Source organism: Melanostigma gelatinosum, assembly GCF_949748355.1.
Source record: "Melanostigma gelatinosum genome assembly, chromosome: 6".
Lineage (NCBI taxonomy): Eukaryota > Metazoa > Chordata > Actinopteri > Perciformes > Zoarcidae > Melanostigma > Melanostigma gelatinosum.
The window spans coordinates 24433401-24452964 of record NC_136639.1 but is presented as its reverse complement, the minus strand read 5'-3'; the positions used below and the strand labels follow the sequence as shown (position 1 = coordinate 24452964).

The 19564-nt window shown below is 41.8% G+C and overlaps 2 protein-coding genes and 1 long non-coding RNA gene across 5 annotated transcripts in view; all 3 read right to left on the bottom strand.

The window, feature by feature from the left end:
• Positions 1–7930, bottom strand: part of LOC306778246 (dual specificity testis-specific protein kinase 1) — a 43437-nt gene extending 35507 nt beyond the window's left edge. Inside the window, exons 1-2 of one of the 3 annotated variants that reach the window (XM_079269688.1) lie at positions 7805–7926; positions 6905–6977 (exon numbers count right to left, since the gene is read on the bottom strand). In XM_079269688.1, coding sequence (XP_079125814.1) covers positions 6905–6935 — 31 coding nt within the window. In that variant the 5' untranslated portion in view covers positions 6936–6977; positions 7805–7926. Of the gene's footprint in view, positions 1–1730; positions 2222–6904; positions 6978–7804 lie in introns of those variants that run through there. The other 2 variants (XM_079269690.1, XM_079269689.1) reach the window with 2 other exon arrangements.
• A 3806-nt stretch (positions 7931–11736) lies between these two features.
• b3galt8 (beta-1,3-galactosyltransferase 8) lies at positions 11737–14650 on the bottom strand. Its single transcript, XM_079270270.1, has 2 exons — positions 12235–14650; positions 11737–11838 (listed from the first exon to the last, which is right to left on the bottom strand). Exon 1 carries the CDS (start codon positions 14640–14642, stop codon positions 13671–13673), a length of 972 nt encoding a protein of 323 aa, XP_079126396.1. The 5' UTR covers positions 14643–14650; the 3' UTR covers positions 11737–11838; positions 12235–13670.
• Positions 14651–16154: 1504 nt separating this feature from the next.
• Positions 16155–18713, bottom strand: LOC306779144. The gene is made up of 2 exons (XR_013772093.1): positions 18589–18713; positions 16155–17637 (listed from the first exon to the last, which is right to left on the bottom strand). It is a non-coding gene; the product is annotated as an uncharacterized lncRNA (long non-coding RNA).
• Between the last annotated feature and the right edge of the window lie 851 nt (positions 18714–19564).

Genomic DNA, 19564 nt, shown 5'->3' with positions numbered 1-19564 from the left:
GCTGGCACCATCATTGAAGCTATCTAATATAATGTCGAACACATCATCAACTAAGAAAACATAGTTTAACAAAACTTTCAGTCATCATGATTTTGCGTCACAGCAGCATTACTCTGTTTTCTATCAAAGCACTCTCATCGTGTGTCCTTCTGAGCTGTATTGACATGAGCTTGGAGGTGGTGCAACAGCGTCAACAGGCTACATATCAATGACACACAACAATACGTAGGTGGAGCCATTCGGCATGCTGCATCTTCATGCTGGACATCATCCAAAAATCTTACTGCATTCCTAATTCGGCTGACAGCTTTAAAAAATAGCAATCCTCATGCCTTGAACCTGTTGCGGTGTCCAACTCTGTGTGTGAGGATCCATGGGAGCTTCTACTGCAGATCAGTAACTATAAATCCATTCCTCACTAATGCAATATTGACCTGGTCTGGTAAACAGTATTCATAATAACTCTTCGTATGTTCTGTTTCTGATTATTAAGCCTGAGTTTGTTGCCTTGGAAATCTTGCTGTTTGATATTTTTGTGTGTGAACAAACATGCACTAAATTTGGCCATGATGGGGTCTACAGTATGGGATGGGTCAACGGATCCTCACACAACGACTTGTATGATATCTTACAAAACGTTATTCCTCATTTAAGTCCAGCACCACGTGTCAATTTATGCTTGTTATCATGCATACAAACTTTTCAAAATAAACTTCTATCTTCTCAGGAAACAACCCAGTTACGTTTAAGCAACAAAACTACTTGGTTAGGTTTGATGAAAGATTGCCGTTTGGGTTAAAATAACAACAGAAGTGCAATTACTAAAGTTCGCAAGTTAAGTGACAAATAAATCAACGTTGACTTTTACATGGGGAACGAACAGCAGTGTCTCTTGCTGTCTTTATACTTTGTCGTTGATGATTACGTGGATAACATACAAAGAATTTTGTGAGAAATCTACGAATTACAGCGCATTATTTTTCAAACCCAGCTTATAAGGGACCATGGTTTGCTGGAAGATTTGTGCAGCTCAGTTATGGATTTGTTTAATTATTATAGAAGACAACAGGCTGAATAGAAGGATATAACTTTGTGATAAACAGTTAAAAAATTAATAGTTCAACATTTTGGGAAAATGTGCTTATTAATTTTCTTGCTGAAGGTTTTGTGAGAAGATTGATACCATACCATTTAATTGTACAGATAAAAATATGCTTAAGTTAACAATGTGTTAACTTTAAAGGTATTTGTGTTAAACTAAGCTAAGCTTGCAGTTACTTCATATTTATAGTTTAGACATGTGAGTTCAGTGTGGAAAATGAGTTCCATTTGAAATCTTTTTAACCTAGAACATATATTTAAATGGTGTTTGATGTTCACAACAGTGATTCAACCAGTTCATGAAAGCTCTTTAACTGTTCTCGCTTGGAGGTCTCTCCTTGGAACAATCGCCCGTCACTGAGGAACTGATACATTATACAACATTTCGTCTTCTATGTCTTTCCGTTCCACTGCCCTCATTCACTATCTTCATTTGCCGTGCTTGAACTCAGGTTACACTGTTTGGTCAGCCACACCAGCTAACTCAGAGGTCCCCAACCTTTTTTGCACCACGGACCGGTTTCATGTAAGACAATATTTTCACGGACCGGCCTTCAAGGTGTGGCGGGAAAACACGACGAAATAACATGATACGATCGGCATGAAAACAAATATAAAATGCAACTCACAATAACGCTGAATCAGTGGAGCCCTGAGCTTGTTTCTCTGCAATGAGACTGTCCCATCTGGGATAATGGAGACACTGACACCCGAAGTCTGTTCCTGATGTCCAGTCTACTCCGTTTTGTTTTGATTGCCGTCACTGCAGAACATCCCGCTTCACAAAGAGGATGTGTGAAATGGAAGCAGGGTTTTCAGTGCTTTAGTGGCGATCTCAGGATAGTCAGCCTTGGTTTTAATCCAAACACCAGCAGAGTTGTTGTCTCAAACATACTTTTAAGGCCACCGTCATTTACAATCTCCAGCAGCTGATCTTCCAATGTCTCCACATATTCTGCAGAGCGGGTTTAGCGCGTCAGAATTACTCCTGATATTTAATTAGAGTCCTGATATTGTCTGTTAAATGAAGCCTTCTTGGAAGTTGTAGCTCTTCTTCTGTCTCCTTAGTGACCTTTTCTCTTTGCAAAGAAGCTCTCCAAAAGTGTTTTACTCATTTTCACGAGCTTGCGGGCTTAATTTTTGAGGTAACTTATCACGTGACCGAGACAAGCATCTTGTCAAGAGACACAGGCGGATGAAATTGCGAGAGAATCCGGTCATTTTTCAAAATAAAACTTTCTTCAGACTCTGATAATCAATAAAACGGAAATAATATAATATTTATTCTTTCTGTGCGGCCCGGTACCAAATGATCCACGGCCCGGTACCGGTCCGCGGCCCGGTGGTTGGGGACCACTGGGCTAACTCACAATGTCTTGTTTTACTTTCCGTCTCTTTATACTCCATTATACATCAAATGATCAAACCAAACGAATAGGATCAATTGGAGAATGAAGAGTGCACAATTTTTACTGTATCGCCTGCAAGTCATGAGGATGGAAACAGAAAGCTGCAATGTGGTCATGGCTGTAATGTGCTCTGCACTGGGGTACACCGCCTAATACCATGGTGAAGTGGTAATGTGGTTACTGTTGCCTCTCCAACCCCAAGCTCCAAGGAAGAAAACGTCACATCAGTGATCTCTGAGAAGTGATGTGTTAAGGGACTGTATGAAAAATATTTGATGGTGGTGGGGGTTAAGGCATAGTAAAGAAAGAGGGTTATGTATTTTTACTTTTTGTTTTATGGAAGATAGTCTTAATATTTAGGGAACATCAGGGATGGTTTTTTTCAACTTTTTACTCATCCCTAATTTGAGATATATTTAGAAAAAGATGTGATGATTACATCAATAATATATAGTTTGTGTGCAATTTTGGAGTTCTCTAGCTCTAGAATATTTGCTTGGAGGTGCTGCTTGTGCCAATTCCACTAATGTAGGTTTAATAAACTGTTCTTTTAGCAGTTCTTGGTTTAAGAATATTCTATGAGCTCTATGAAGAAGATTTTATACCAAGTTATTTTATCAGCTTATTACTGTATATTACGGTTTTGTTTGATTTTATGATGGCTTGATACATCAATGCTTGTTTTTCACTGCTCCTGTAATGTGGCCTTGTGTGCTTTGAAAGGCGGCTATAAATAAAGCATTTTTATCATTATTATTGCGGTTCATTGAGATAAATGCTAACGTCAGCGTTTATCAGGTATAGTCTTTACCATAATCACCATCTAATTATGGTCAAGCAGCATGCTAACATTTGCTAATTACTCCAATGTACAGCAATGGCTGATGGGAAAGTCATTAGTTGGGGAGGTATTTGGTCGTAAACAAAAGTCTTGGACAAACTAAAATGTGTTGACATGATGATGGCTGGTGATTAAGATGCACAAAATGTTGTGCCAATCCATTTGGGTAGATGTTGAGATATTCCACTAGACTGTGGGTATAAGTCTGCCATTGGCTGTGTATCGCACACGACATTCCCGTATTTTCCAGGGGCACCGCTGCTGGTTCCGGAACTTAGAGCTGCCAAAGACGATTCTGATTGGTGGTACAAACACACGTTCAAGAGAATGGGACATGACCTTTGACCACCAAATCAGATCTTTAAGTCAAAAAGAAACATGGCTTGCATTTAGATTTTTGCTTGGCACTAGGTACAGAATAACAGCCTATATTAATATGACATGTTAACAGGAGCGCTCAGCTAAGACCAGCTGGCTCTTAAAGTCACACAGACGTTGGTCATATGGACATGCCATCAAAGACATGGTACGGTCCAACAACATATTTTCAGGTGCTTCCTACAGCTGTTAGATCACCAATCACTTAACTGCAAAAGCCCTCAATAATGTCTATGGGAGTTAAATAAATTGCTCATGAACTGAAATTGAATTAGTGAATAACTCAAAAGGCATTAGTTCAAGACAGCCTCGAGCGTTATTGCTTGACTGTACAAATATGTGTGAGATTCTTCACGCTGTGTTTCTTCTGTGAAGAAAAACACAGTTTGAGAACAACATTTAGCTTGTAGAGAGGGGCGAGTGGGCTGGAAAACAGTGTTAGGGGTCATGCAAAACGTGGAAGCAGCACAATGTATCTCTGTCCCTTTTTCTACTGCCTCCTCCCCCCACCACCACCACCACTGAACTCAGCCAGTGTTTGAGCCTCACTGTTTGTCAAGTTCATGCTATGTAGGAAAAATGTGGCTGGTCACCAAAAAGACAACCAACAAACATTCCTGAATGTAGCATTTGAGGCATGTTAAAGTCAACATCCAATGGCAGGCAGCACAGTAGCTGTAATACTGGTGGTAGCTGATGCCAGGTATCAACCTGGGTCCACTACAGTTTGGGTTTGCGTGATGTAGGAAAAAAAATCAAAAGGCAAAAAGTGAGAGATGCTCTCACTTTTGCGTTCACTGACCCAGAACACAGGACCCCCACACCCGTAGAAAACAAAGGCCAACAAGTTAACAACTCGTCCACAAACAATAGGTTTGAAAATGCCCTAAGACCCAGGTTAATACTTTTCATCTCACGGGTTACTCCCAAACTCCTCATGGAAAATAAAGAACACAAACGGGTACACAGTGAGACATCACAAAGATACTGAGATGTAAAGTTCAGAGGATCGGTCTATATGGTGAGATCATTCTCAGCGTGGCGAGAGCTTAAGGCTAAGAGGCTGGCGGTGATCGCTGCGATCCCTCCGACCCGGGGTGTGGGGGGACTCCCCGTCGGATCCTCCGCATCGGCATCAAACGTAGGAGAAGTAGAGGAGAGGATTCGTTAGGATTCCCTCTCTCCCCCTCCCTGTATCCATCCACTGCCCAGACTCACACAACAACAGTCTGCATATAAATCCAACTGCCTGTCATTGGTGAGCAGCGGAGGCGGACGACACACATCGCTCGCCAAGAACTGTTTTCAAAGGCCTGCTGCAAACGACAGAGCCAGAGCAAACATGAACATTGCAGCTTAGTAGCCTAGCTTCCAAGGCATGTAGCAGTATCATGAAGGTAAATAAGAAAGTCTGTAAATTATTGAGCTCGTGATCATTACAATGTAAACAACAACCAAACAGAGATAAAAAATATATCACAAGTAATCAGTTTGATATCATTTAGCATTATATACTTTAATGTACTTTACAGACAAGCCTGAGTTTTTTCCCTATAATATATGCATTCTCCACAGTTGTTTTTGTGCTTAAGCGGCAAAAATGAATAATGTTTTGATTTATTATATTTGCATGTGGTTCTCCTTATCTATTTCTCAGATGCAGATGTTTGCTTTGGCCTGGCATCAGCACAGCCTCACACCTCTTTGTGCTTCTGCTGCGGCTGTATTTCTACATCAAATATTTGGACAAAGTGCTTGCTGCACACGTTACGTTAGTCATACTGACTGCGTACCAGTACCCATAGTACCATGGTACTTAGTATGCCCCGAACAGATTTCCCAATACATAGTACGTCAAATGCAGTATGCCAAAAATTCCAGGATGTTCTACTACACCCGATCGCATTTTGCAGAATGCAAGCCAGCATGTTTGTCTGGCTAAGAGGGTAAAACTTCAAGGTATATTATGTTATGTATGCAACAGTACATACCTTTTAAGGGTAGCTGCAGTATGTACTAAAAGTAAGCGATTTGGAATGCAGCTTGAGTGTCAGGCTCTCCCTAGTTTTTCCATCAGCCTGCTGCCTCACATCTTATTGCCTATATCCTAAATTTTTTCAGTTTGGCTGCTTATAAAAATATAATTATGGGTTATTTACCCTGTTGGTATTGCATCCCACCACACAGCAGCTTTTTCGGGATTTTTCTGTTGTTTGCTAGCAGACTAAAGTGACAAGGAGGCACCTTCACACAATATAAAGACAGGGGAGAACGATGAATTGTGTTCCCCTCCTATGTGGGCGGGACTTAATTGTGCTCCGTCGCAAAAAATGTGTTGTTATAAAATAAAACTTGACTTGATATGAAAGTGTCGTTTTGCTTATGGTGTAGAAAATGGCATATGAAATAAAAATACTACTTTAAAAAGACTCCTTTGAATTTAAAAAAAGTCTGTTATTCCATAAAAATCATATCCAATAAAACTATTTTGAAAATGTATGATGACATAGCATTTCATAATAATCACTTGAGTTTTAAATAATTTATTCAACTATGTCACAAATTGCTAGTTCATTTACACCATTTATTCCTAAAATATTTGATTGATTTATTATTAAACACTCCGGGGTTCCATGTATCTACTGATGCAGAAATACATTCTCTGAACAATTGTAAGAGGTAAAAAGGAAAGAGACCTATAGCCTGTGCAGGACGACATGGTGGCCAGGTAACAGGACACTTCTCTTTGAACGCGTTCGGAGAGGCAGGATGCTGAGTGAAGCTCTTTCTATTTCGGCACAATGCAGAGCTGCACACAATGACTGTACGGCAGAATCACCTGCTTAAAGCCACAGTTCGTCAGAGGCACAACGGCACACAGGAGGTGAAGATTCAACACTAACTGCTGCAATGGATGTGAGACACTGACATGAAACAAACGCAGCGGTGCACAGATCACAGGTCAAGACGGGCGACAGTTCGTTTCTCAGTTCGGTGCCAGATAACTTGAGCTTGTCACCTACTTACTTCTGAGTGGGACTGCATATCACACACAGCTATAAGTCACCAAAAAAGCACTTTCTATGGTAATAACACAACCCTTTAAATGTATGCATTCAATGTAAACAATATGAAGAACAGTTAAAAAAAGGAATTTGAATCTCTTAATACTTACTCCATTGATTTAATAAGCTATTCATATGCATCCTGTGGACGGTGGGACAAATGCAGAAGTCTCTGTGCAGAAACTGAGGAGGAACCACATACATGCGACAGGAGATGAGCAAAAGCACAGACACGGGACTTTCCACACAAAAAAACAACACATACATGGGCTGTCAGGCAAGCGACATTGAAAACTAACATGCAGACTGATTGGTAGACTTCAATTTCAGACATCAGACAAATGATTCTTTGAAATGAGTGACACCTCGGAACATCAAATACATTTCTAAGGTTTCTACTATCAAATTAAGTTAATGTCTTTCAATACACACAATACAAAGCTGCTGTTGCTGTTTAAAATACATACAACACAATAAAATAACCCTATAGCATTGCTCCCAACTAATGAGTGATTTTACTTCTCAGATAGTTTTTTAGAGAGATAAAAAGTACTTTTACAGGAAAAAACAAAGTCAAAGAAATGTTGTGACAAAGACAGGGACGGCCAAAAAAATACGCTGTAATACTTAACCTGCCTAAACTTCAAGTGGGCCTGGGCTAGTTTTGTAGACTTATTGTTTTGTTTAGAATTTACAACGTTAATGCTAAGAGAATGCAGTATAGTTGTGTGGGAATGTTATTTTGCAGGGTCAGGGTTAGGGTCAGCAGCTAGTGACCCTTCACATTTATTCTGGGACCCCTTTGGAGAAGTGTCCTGTTACTTGAACCACTGCATATTAAGTATGACCTCGTTTTTTTACCTGCAGATATTACTGTCATTTTACCATTCACCTTCTGGAGTAATATCACTGAACAGACTCGCATGTGTTTACATCAAATCTCCCTAACACGTAATTTTAAAACTTTCCACCAACGAAAAAGAGAACAAACACACAACAAGTATACTCACATAAACTTAGTCCCAGTGTGGTTGCCGCTAAAAACAACAACAAAAAACGTCTTCACAGGTGTAGCCTACACTGTCGCAGAACTACGCTGCATCGTATATCCGTCCTCTCTCGCGTGTTGACTCTGCAGGAAGTCTCCCGCCCCCCTCCTCCTCCCCCTCCTCCTCCGCCTCCGGTGCTTTCAACTGGCTCCTCACAGCGACCGCGTCTCTAACAGGCGGCGCATTCCGTTTTCCTGCGGTGGTGGTGGTGGTGAAACAAGCTCCGCTAATGCAAATGCACGTTTCATGGGTTGTGTTAGGAACCGGACTCATCAGATGCTAACTCCACCCACGGTAGTCGAGAGAGACAGAGCGAGAGAGCAAGAGGCGCCCGCAGAATGAGAGCAGTGTTGATGGCTGATGATTTATGCTTTTTTTTAAACATATATGCTTTTTTTTAACATATATTAACAGCTCATAATAATACTCAGGGCGTTCGTGTATGAGGCCTGATGATGACCGTGTGGAGCGCAGTCTCTTCTGGATGCAGTTTCTGCTGATCAAGTATGTGGATGCAGCACAGATATGTGGGGGATGGAGAACAATGTAGAGCTCTGGCCCAGAGCAGAAACTCCCACTCAGCCAGTGAATAGACTGGAACAGGAGGCGCACACATAACAGATAAACACGGACACTGTATGCAGAGCGGAGGAGGCTCATTGAGGCTGTTCATCTTCGTGTTTACTTTAAGAGCTGAGCACGATGGAGCCGTCTATTTCAGGTTCAGCAGAGGTTCCCATGTGCCCTCATAAAGTACTTGTTTCATTTGAAGGGTATCACTAAGAGATATAAATGATCCCGTATTTCTCAAAGGATAACCCCATCCAACTAACATGGGTTCCTGCAGACCTTTTGTCACTTCACACAGATGATTTATTGTTTTTACATGAGGCTGAGCCGTGTTTTCTGACAGGTTAGATCAGCCTTCTGCTCCCTGTGAGGGAGAATCACTGGTCTCTCTGCTTTACTGCCAACAAGGACAAAAAAAACACTGCGTTTGTTTGTGCTTCCCCACAGAGCCTCGTGTAGTATGTATCGTTGTGTGAGGCTGCCGCAGGTTGTTGCAGGTTTCATGTGCTACAAGGCCGCCATCTGCCGGTGCTCGGACACACCGGTCAGTCACGAAGGCTTCAGGCCGCTTCTAAAGCCGCTGACGTCACCCAGTTGGTTGAGTTAAGAAGCACAAACCAGTTTTGAGGTACCGTACACTGACAGTGCAGCACAAATTAATAGCTTTACCAACATAACTGTCAGAGCTACTTTACATTACAATTTCACTCACAACTGTAATTTAATATGATCATTTCTGTTTGCATTCACACAGTGGCGGGCCATGCATTTTATACCTGGGCCTTCACTGCTGTCCTGCAGCTGAAACACAGCTACGGTTATTATTTGTTTTGTGTAAAAATGAAGCTCAACACCTGTAGATAGAGTGCGTCTCCTCTCTGCTCTGACTGCTGCGCGAGGCTTCTGTGGGCGGCGGAGGTGCTCACGGCAGCACCCGCTGCTCGTTCACGACAGTGCAGAACGTACGTGCTTTAAAGTCGAAACACCAGAAAATTCTCCAATAAGACCAGAACAAGTCACTCGATTTGTCGCTAGTAGCTTTTGACAAAAAAAGTCGCTATGAGGGTTTGGAAAGTCGCCAGATTTAGCGAAAATCGCCAAGTTGCCAGCACTGGCACCTACTAAATATGTCCCCAGAGCAACATTGGACGTAACAATGGTTCCTATCACATATAAAACCAAACACAAATCTTCATAAAAACAAGTTGTACAAATAATAATACATAAACAAGCATATTAAAGCTACTGCAGATGTAAAAACAAAAGCAGTTCACTTACCAGAGCTGCTGTTCACTATTTAAAGACAAAGTCCATCCTCCTTTCTTTGTTAACAAAGAGTTTAATCTCATGGCTGTTCAGTACATCCGTGCGTTTTAGTTCCAGTAAGAAGTCCTTCTCGATTCATGGACACCAGTGAAGACAGTCGAGCCTCCCCAGTTGAATTTCTTGAATACGTTTTAATGCATTTGAGGCTAAAAATGTCCGCTCGGCAGAGGTAGCAGATATTGAGATTGTCACCGCCCAACATGTCACGCAAGCCCACTGACCAATCACGTACTTGTAGGCCAGCTAGCAGGCTCTGACACATCAAAGAATACGCCCAACATGTCAAACTAAAGATCTGATTGGTTGAACACGATGACAATCAACAATATCGTCCCCATTCACTTAAACTGCAAAGGGATTCACTTGTGAGTCTGCAGGCCTCGGGCTTCTGTTCTTACCTAGATACACAGAGGGGAAATCTGATTGACAAGCTGCACTGGAAGCAGAGCAACTGAGGAAGACAGTAGCTGTGCAATGAGAAAATAAGACAATGGGAACAATATTTTTATAACTTATAATAACTTTGTGATTCTGTTTAAGCCAGCAGAGAAGGCCTTGCAGGCCCTGACGGCCCACCACTGCATTCACATATTGCTCCATATTCCCAGAGGTGGAAAGTACTGTACTTACTGTACAATTTGTTTGTATTTTCAGGTACTTGTACTTTCATTGATGGTTTATTATTCTTCACATTTCAGTGTGTAATATTGTACTTTATAGTCCACTTTAATTATGTGACAACTGTAGTTGGTTTTATTTTACATTAAAAAAAGTGACGTCATAGTGAGATGTGAAAAGGCCCTGCAGGGCCACATGGTGTCGACCTGCTCGGGTTAGAGGTTTTTATATTTTTACACCTTTTGATTCATTCCTGCAATTCAGTAAATAAAACAGACAAAGTTCATCATGTGTGGTCGCGGGTCCATCTGCCTGTGTCTTTAACTCTACAGATATTAACCCACAGAGCGTAGTTATATATGAGCAAACCAGGTATTTTTATCCACAGGAATATTTGCGGAAACAAAACTCTCCCAGCTCAATGTGCCAGCCTCCACCTGTCAGTGGATCACAAACTTCCTGACTGATAGGACGCAGCAGGTGAGGCTGGGAAAAATCACATCCAGCACCCGGACTATCAGCACTGGTGCCCCCCAGGGATGTGTGCTCTCCCCACTGCTCTTCTCCCGCTACACAAACGACTGCACCTCAGAGGACTCATCTGTTAAACTCCTGAAGTTCGCAGATGACACAACGGTCATTGGCCTCATCAGGGACGGTGATGAGTCTCCGTACAGGCGGGAGGTTGAACAGCTGGTCCTCTGGTGTGGTCAGAGCAACCTGGAGCTGAACAAGCTCAAAACTGTGGAGATGACAGTGGACTTCAGGAGGAGCCCCCCAATGTTGTGGCAAAATGACGAGAAGAGACGACAAACTGGAGTTGCAACCAGCGGGAAGTGTTTTAATAAGATCAGGCCAACATCAACCAGTTTAGCATATCGAAACCAATCCAAATGTATTACTTTTCACAGATCACTTTCATAGTCAAGATTCACCCCCCTTAAGTTACTTTCCACCAATCAAACCAGTCCATTGAACCAAAAACAAAGCATATCTGGTCTCTTCATTCAGTCATGTTCTCATGTCCTTGTTCAGGTCAAGTCAACCTTTTGGCAATTTGGTACGAATAGGAGAGATTTATTACAATTTGTCTGGCGTCCTAATCGTTTCCTAAGAATGTTCCTGTGAATCAGAATGTGTGTTACATAACACGTTATATAAGCTGTTTACTTGTGAATCCAACTGTGTTCAGTTCAATCCTAAGTTATATGGTGATTTTCTTCAACACCAACACTGCAACCCCCATGGTTCCATGTACGCATACATGGCCAATAAAGCTGATTCCATCCATTTTCCACCGCTTATCCGGGGTCGGGTTGCGGTGGCAGTAGGCCACGCAGGCCGACCCAGACCTCCCTCTCACCGGTAACATTCCGATCCCCCAGCTCATTCTGGGGGATCCCGAGGCGTTCCCAGGCTGATTCTGATTCGGTTATTCCAAAATCTAGGACAATATCAACATATCGATGCGTTGCCCAGCCCTGTAGACACAAAAAAAAATATGAAGTTTTAACTTTTCAATCAAGTCCACACAGTCAGAAGGTCTGATCAGACTGAATAAGTGGGAAACACCTGATAACTATGAGCAGGGTCTTCAAACTACACAACAGTGTGTAGTTTAGCTTCACCTCAACCAGCTAGCCCTTAAAGACTGCTTACATGAGAATGTATCAACAACACTAATGTCATCTACGTAACAGACAGCCCAAAACTTTGTTTTTTTATCCAAATAAAGATTTTTTACTTTTGAGCTTTTAGTTTCTACCTAATGCAGCAAAGCATACTGCACTGTGGCTGTGATGAAGACATCTCTAAATAAAGGCAAAAATCATCAACAACAAAAAGGACAAAAAGAAAACATTGCTTTCAATATTTACCCAAGACCTTTATTTTTTCTGGAAGGAAACAGCATTTATTCCAGCACGGCAAACCTAAAGTGATACCAAAAGCAGCAGCAATAATAATAATAATAATAATAATAACAACAAAAATAATAGCAGCAATAAGAAAACTGTGATTCACATACACTGATAAATATTAATGCACTGACTCGCTAACAAACAAGTATATACGTTCTCATTAATATGCAGTAAAACAAAATGTAGCTTCAATATCCAGTGATCAAACTGTTGGAACTTAAAAGAGAAAAATAAACAAAATGCATAACTTGATGCTCTTCTGGGAGCAAATTAAATGATGTTCTTCCCAATTATCCCTGTATAAAGGTTGTGTATCTGCATTAGGCACTAAGTAAACGTCCATCTCCTGGCACATGCTGCCACCAGCTGGTCGTCACGTGCAACTACAACATAAATAGGCACATAGTCATAAGACACAGTAAACAAAGAGGCACAGCAGTAACCTGACCAATAGGCTGCAGGTTATATTATAAAGGCTACATTCTGTGAAGCTCTCTGTATCATATAGTAGATATAGGAGCAGTGTGATGCATTTAACATCATGTTTGAAGGCTTCATGACGTTTAAGGTAAGAGCAGCAATATGGATGTTATTTTTAAGTAGTCTTTGGTGTAAACTGCAAACTCTGCACTTTGGATAATCCATTTCCATGCACCCAGCCCGAGACAGATTTTCTCAAACAGCTACCTTCATTGTCAATTAGAGCTGAAACAATTGATCGATTAGTCCAACGACAAAAATAATTATAAAATGTAAACAATTATCATGATTATCAGACAAATTCCCAGAACTTCAGTCTAATCAGTATTCGGTTGCAGGAAGTACGAGGTCTTTGATAATATGGATGTGATGGCGCCCTGAATACACGGTGATGGTCATTTTTCACTATTTCCTGACTCTTTATAGACAGTATATTAATAGTTTACTTTCGTCAGTTAGTTGTAGCTCTAATTTGAATATATTTATCTTTTATAATTATATTTTATTAATTGTTAATGTCTATATAAATGTCAGAAGTAAATACAAAAAAATGTCAATCAAAACAGAGAAAAGCAGCAAATGCTCCTATTTGAGAAGCTGGAATTTCTGCATTTTCTCATTAAGTGGCAAATGAAGATTCTGTCCGTGAGTTGAACTATTGAAGAACCACATCCTTTAAACTCTATGTCAGTCAAGTGACAATTTTTTGCTGATTGAATAATTGATTGACAAACTGGCTTCAGAACATTAGTTTACACCTCTGTAAAGATTTGTTAAGCTCCCTGATGATTAATAGTATTGGTATAATGAGCCAAATACACATGGCGTCTCATGGCTTTGTTTCCTTTCCAGCAGAATATTTGTTTCCTAATTGCTCGTCTTAACTGTGAGGCACTCATGTGTTGAAGTTGCAGTCAGCAGCTGCTGTGGCCTTTGGAGAAGTCCTGCCACATGTGCAGCAGCTGGGACGGCTTAAACCCGTTCGCGAGGACCAGCTGAGCGAAAGCGCATCTGTCGTAATCGAGCTGTCGAACTTCGAACAGGTTCCCGAAGGTCGGCAGGCTGAGGGAGTACACCGGCCGGACGGCCAGCACCCGCAGGCACAGCCCCACGTAGACGTCTTCCAGGGGGATCAACCTCGTGAACCTGGACGCCCAGGAGATCCTGGGGGCCAGGTCTGCGGAGAAGACGTACCCGGCACCGGACACGTACGGGGGGAAGCTGTCCTCCGGGTACAGCTCCTCCGAAAGGTGCCACTTGCTGCTGCTGTCCCTCCTCGGTCTGCCGTCGCTGATCACCGACCCCGTGATGAAGCCCCGCGCGGGGGAGCGCCTCAGTCTCCTGAGGAGGTAGAATACGTTCACGAAGACGTCCGCGTCCACCTTCATGGCATAGGAGGCGTTCGGGCAGTGGGTCGCCAGCCAGTTCATCATCATCATGGTCTTGATTGTCAGGTTCTGGTAACTGTCCTGGAAGTTCACCTGTATGATGTCCGCGTGTGTCCTGCTCTCCTCTTCTAGCTCGAGCTGGGCGCTCGAGCCTCGCCCCCCCTCGGGGAGCCCCACGTAGAACAGAGTGAGGGTGTCCCGACCCGGGGCACCCCAAGTCTTCCTGATGGCCTCCCTTGCCGCGGCCTCCAAAGGGGCTACTGGGACCATAAAGACCAGGAAGGGGGCTCTGGTTCCGTCCCCGCACACATCAGGCCGGTTGAGAACATACTCGTACGTTTCAGGTGATATGAGCCGGTATTCCTCCGCAGGAAGGGGACTTGGCTTTCGCGGATGTTTACTGAGCGTCACTCGACTCAGTAAGATGTGAGCAGACAGGACGAGCCCGGCTGTAACCGTGAGTAACTTCACCAACCTCCAGAGATAAGTTATCCTCATTGCCTCAAAGCCTCCTTCACACTCTGTGGTCGTGGTACACCGAAGTCCGAAAAAAGAAGACGCAAAATTCCCGGAAGTAATGCCACGTTTGTGTCGGTATAGAGCAGCGCAGGCAGCGGGAAAGCCCCGTAGGGAAGAACCAGGACACAGCGGGGGGGCGTGGCTGAACCTAGCCCAGCCAGCAGATAGGGCTACACGGTGTGGATGCTGCTGTAAGAGCCTCACCTGATTGGTGGATTTCATAAATATTTATGGCAGACTGCGGGATATTATTTCTCGATGGGAAATATTCCTGGAAAATAAAATAAAATGAATCATACTATTGATAATAACAACAATAATAGTAATAATTATGATGACAAGTAATAATGCTGAGGGACCAATTTAAAAAGTAATATAAAGCCTTTAAATAACTATATATGTATATCTATATGTATATATATATATACATATATATATATATATATATATATATATACATATATATATATATATATATATACACACACATTACTTACTTTTTGTTGCCCCCTCCAGTAAAGTCATATATAATAATACATAAAAATAATATTTTTCAATCTTATTTTGCTATCTGTTGAGTGACCTTTTTGTAAAAACTCAATACACTTTGTGTTTGGAGTTATTGCCTTTCCACACCGCTGCATGGCCAAATGTTACACTGGTACTTGATCAGTTTATAACATTTGTTTTAGAGGCGACTGCATCAAATGCCTACACTGTAAAACAGCATACAGGAATTACATGAAATCCACTTTTTCTCATTAACGTCGATGTAAATATTTACATTTGATTAATTTCAAGTGATAGTCTATAAACTTAAAATGAGTTGGATGAATATATAATGGTGAATGAGTGTTCACTCAACCCATTGAATTAACTTTCTAAAGAAACGATCAGCACATAACGCTTTTGTAGTTTGAAGGATGGTTCAAAGTGGCTTCAACAGGAGCAGCTGCAAGTTCTTCATTCCAAATGACTGACTTTTCACAAATGTAAACAGAAATCTTTATTGAACTACTTTTCTCAAGTTAAGTTAAGTTAACTCAGATGGTTTTACATTTTAAGTCCTTTTACGATTACTTTTTTATTTATTAGACAAATTATTCAGCATAAATTCAGTTAGCTCACATATTTAAGGCAGCAGGGGAGCTTGCGTTTTTAAGTTGAACCAGCTTAAAATGATTTACAGCGATATAGAATAAGACATGGATGTGAATATTAATTAATTTCTTGTCCGAATGTGATGATTCAAGGAGAATCCTGCAGTCTCTGTTTTCGTGAATTCCTCAGTAGCTACTGGCAGGGCTTACTTACTTTAACGAGACACACAAAGGGTAACTAATACTCAACCTCAGGACTCCATGTGCATGACAACTGAGCAAACTGTTTCCAGTGAGGAAGACCATGAGATGTGATTGAAATTCTGGGGGGGGGGAAAGCCAGACAGTGGACCTTGAGTCAAGATGTGAAAAACTAAAATGCTGGAGCATCTTCCTTTTAAACAAACTGTTTTATTGTAATACAGCTTACAGAGAAACACCTGTTCACCCAGTTATAAACAAACAAAACAATAAAACCAAACTTAATTTACACAGGCATTCTTTAGAAGGTAGGTCAGTGGTTTAGTATGCCGCTGTAGAAGGGGCTGGGAGAGAGGGGGGGGGAGGGGGTATGGGGGCTGAAGGGTAGAAACAGAAATGAGTTCTCTAGTTTTGGCCTGTTCAAACACTATTCTCATCAACATAAGCATAGAGACCTTGCTGTGTCCACTCAATTGAAATTTGCCGTTTCTTTTTCATGTTTTGAGCATCAACATCTTTAGGGTCAACCTCACAGAACGGTCTCTTGTTCCACATATATGTATTGTATTCACATTTTGCAAAAAAAAAAAAAATCACCTTGTTTAATTTTATACTGAATAACAGGTCCTGCCTCGGATTCACAAGAGAAACGAAACAAATGGAAACAAAGCTGTTCTTTTCTCTGTTCTGTACAATACTGTGGCTGTAGCATGATGCCTACAGGGGCTTACATGATGAATGGAAACATTGCCATCCACGTCGACATGGGATGTGGCGGGTAAAATACTTTTCCATACAATTTGTTTTTCTTTTTTTTCCATTTCCATCTCTATCGCATCAGATGTTTGCGGGAGATAAGGGAACCTGGGGAGGATAAAGTGACACTGAGACGAGTTAAGCACAAAGACAATCAAATGGCAAGTTAGACGGAGGTATCGGACATCTGAGCAGTGCCATCTGAGGACCATCCCTTTTCAAATGTTTAAATCTGACGCATACGTGTACAGTGCTGTACAAGGAATATAATTTCTATGATAATCCAGTTGAATTATCACTGTAGTATCGGCCCTGAACCTAAACAAGACTACATTGTACTATAAACAGTCTGTCCTTTCTGTAAAACCCCAAATGTGAAATAGGGAACTGTATTAATCTGTACACAACATAATGCCCAAGCTGCACAGTCGCCTCCCCACAAATGCCGCAACACAAGAGAAAGGATCGGAATCAGGGGAGATGGAGTTGTTCTTGCTCTCTTTGGTGCGTGAGTAGGATCTGCGTGGGCTTGATTTAAGTCCGGTTCGTAACATGCACATCTATTTCCGCACCGGCAGCATTTCCACAACTGTATCACAGGGGGAGGGGGTTATTGAGTCGAGGCTGATCTGTGAGCGAATGGGGGGAGGGATGGTGTGTTGTTTTTTTTGCGTGGAGGCAGCAGGGCTCTTGGCAGTGGCTTTGGTCGCTGCAGGGTGTGTTGGGTGTGGGAGTCGAGGTGGTTTATGGGGAGTCCAGATGGAGTAGTAGCAGTGTTGTTGTTGGTATTGGTGTCGGTGGATCGTCTATGACCGTTTCCTCCTTCCCTCCAGGTTCCTAAAGTTGGACGGCCTGATCTTCATCTCAGCGAACTCGATCGAGTGCTCGTGGCCTTTCCAGTGGAACCAGTTCACACCCTGGAGGGGAGGAGATGGGCAAAGGATGTTGGTCAAAATAGAAGTTCAAGTGCGGGTCAAGTCATGTTCCTGTCATTACATGACTCAAACTACAGCCAAAGCAACCCTATCACCACACAAGAACAGCAATATTAGACAATTCTTGAAAACCTCAGATTATGTCCAATTTTACTACAATGGGTTCTTTATTCTGATATTTCCTGGCAATTTAAATAACTCGAAACGTGCACTCACTAGAGTGCCGATCTTCACCAGGTGTGTCTCCTTCTCCTCCCCCCTCCCCCCAAAAAAAAGAGTTGAATCTCACTCAGTTGTCCCACCCGGCTCGCTTACAGTCAAGATGGTGGCAAATATAGCAACAGCAATGCGCCAAACTAATGTTGATCACAACATATTAGGTATGGAATTAATCTACAGATGCTCTGGTTGAACATGAGACCAAACATTTCCATAGATAGCCGAGACAAAGGCCAAAATGTTGCCTGTAACAGACTAGTGGTTTTATCTTGCCGTAAATGAGCACACATTATTAGGCTGATGGATCCAGTAGTATGCAAGACACACAAACATATGACCGAACGCATGATCTCTCGACATCAAGCCTGCCGGAGACAATAAAATTAAACCAGTGGAACTCCCTCAGCGATCAGTAGAACCGCATGAAAGATCCTCAGAATCTTGTCAAGGACTAATGAAACTCAAAACATCAAAGGCCCTCTAAAGGACTCTAGGAGCCTATTCAAAGACTAGTAAAACCCTCTTAAGGACTCCTGGAAACCCTTCAAATTCAGCTGAACCCTCTTCAGGAATCCTGGAACACTCATCTCAAAAACTAATGGAACTCCATCAACTGTCACCCTAAGTGACCCCAGGGAGCCCCTCAGGGAGCCTAATTCTTGAATCAATTTCCAATTAAGGACATACAGTAACTGCACTGTAGACATACTGTACCTTGCTGTGACTGTTATCTCCATATCGTCCCATAAGGTTGACACGGTGGCAGTTCTTATACCAGAAGGCTCCCTTATAAGACAGGGCACAGTTGGTGACAGCGATGTCGTTATCATGGTCGTAAGTGGAGAAAGGACGCCCGTGGTGGTAGGTCATAGAGCCAAATGTTACACTGGTACTTGATCAGTTTATAACATTTGTTTTAGAGGCGACTGCATCAAATGCCTACACTGTAAAACAGCATACAGGAATTACATGAAATCCACTTTTTCTCATTAACGTCGATGTAAATATTTACATTTGATTAATTTCAAGTGATAGTCTATAAACTTAAAATGAGTTGGATGAATATATAATGGTGAATGAGTGTTCACTCAACCCATTGAATTAACTTTCTAAAGAAACGATCAGCACATAACGCTTTTGTAGTTTGAAGGATGGTTCAAAGTGGCTTCAACAGGAGCAGCTGCAAGTTCTTCATTCCAAATGACTGACTTTTCACAAATGTAAACAGAAATCTTTATTGAACTACTTTTCTCAAGTTAAGTTAAGTTAACTCAGATGGTTTTACATTTTAAGTCCTTTTACGATTACTTTTTTATTTATTAGACAAATTATTCAGCATAAATTCAGTTAGCTCACATATTTAAGGCAGCAGGGGAGCTTGCGTTTTTAAGTTGAACCAGCTTAAAATGATTTACAGCGATATAGAATAAGACATGGATGTGAATATTAATTAATTTCTTGTCCGAATGTGATGATTCAAGGAGAATCCTGCAGTCTCTGTTTTCGTGAATTCCTCAGTAGCTACTGGCAGGGCTTACTTACTTTAACGAGACACACAAAGGGTAACTAATACTCAACCTCAGGACTCCATGTGCATGACAACTGAGCAAACTGTTTCCAGTGAGGAAGACCATGAGATGTGATTGAAATTCTGGGGGGGGGGAAAGCCAGACAGTGGACCTTGAGTCAA

Bases quoted from the DNA above. Each gene is read 5' to 3' on its own strand.
- b3galt8 (XM_079270270.1), bottom strand. From the start codon at position 14,642: ATGAGGATAACTTATCTCTGGAGGTTGGTGAAGTTACTCACGGTTACA.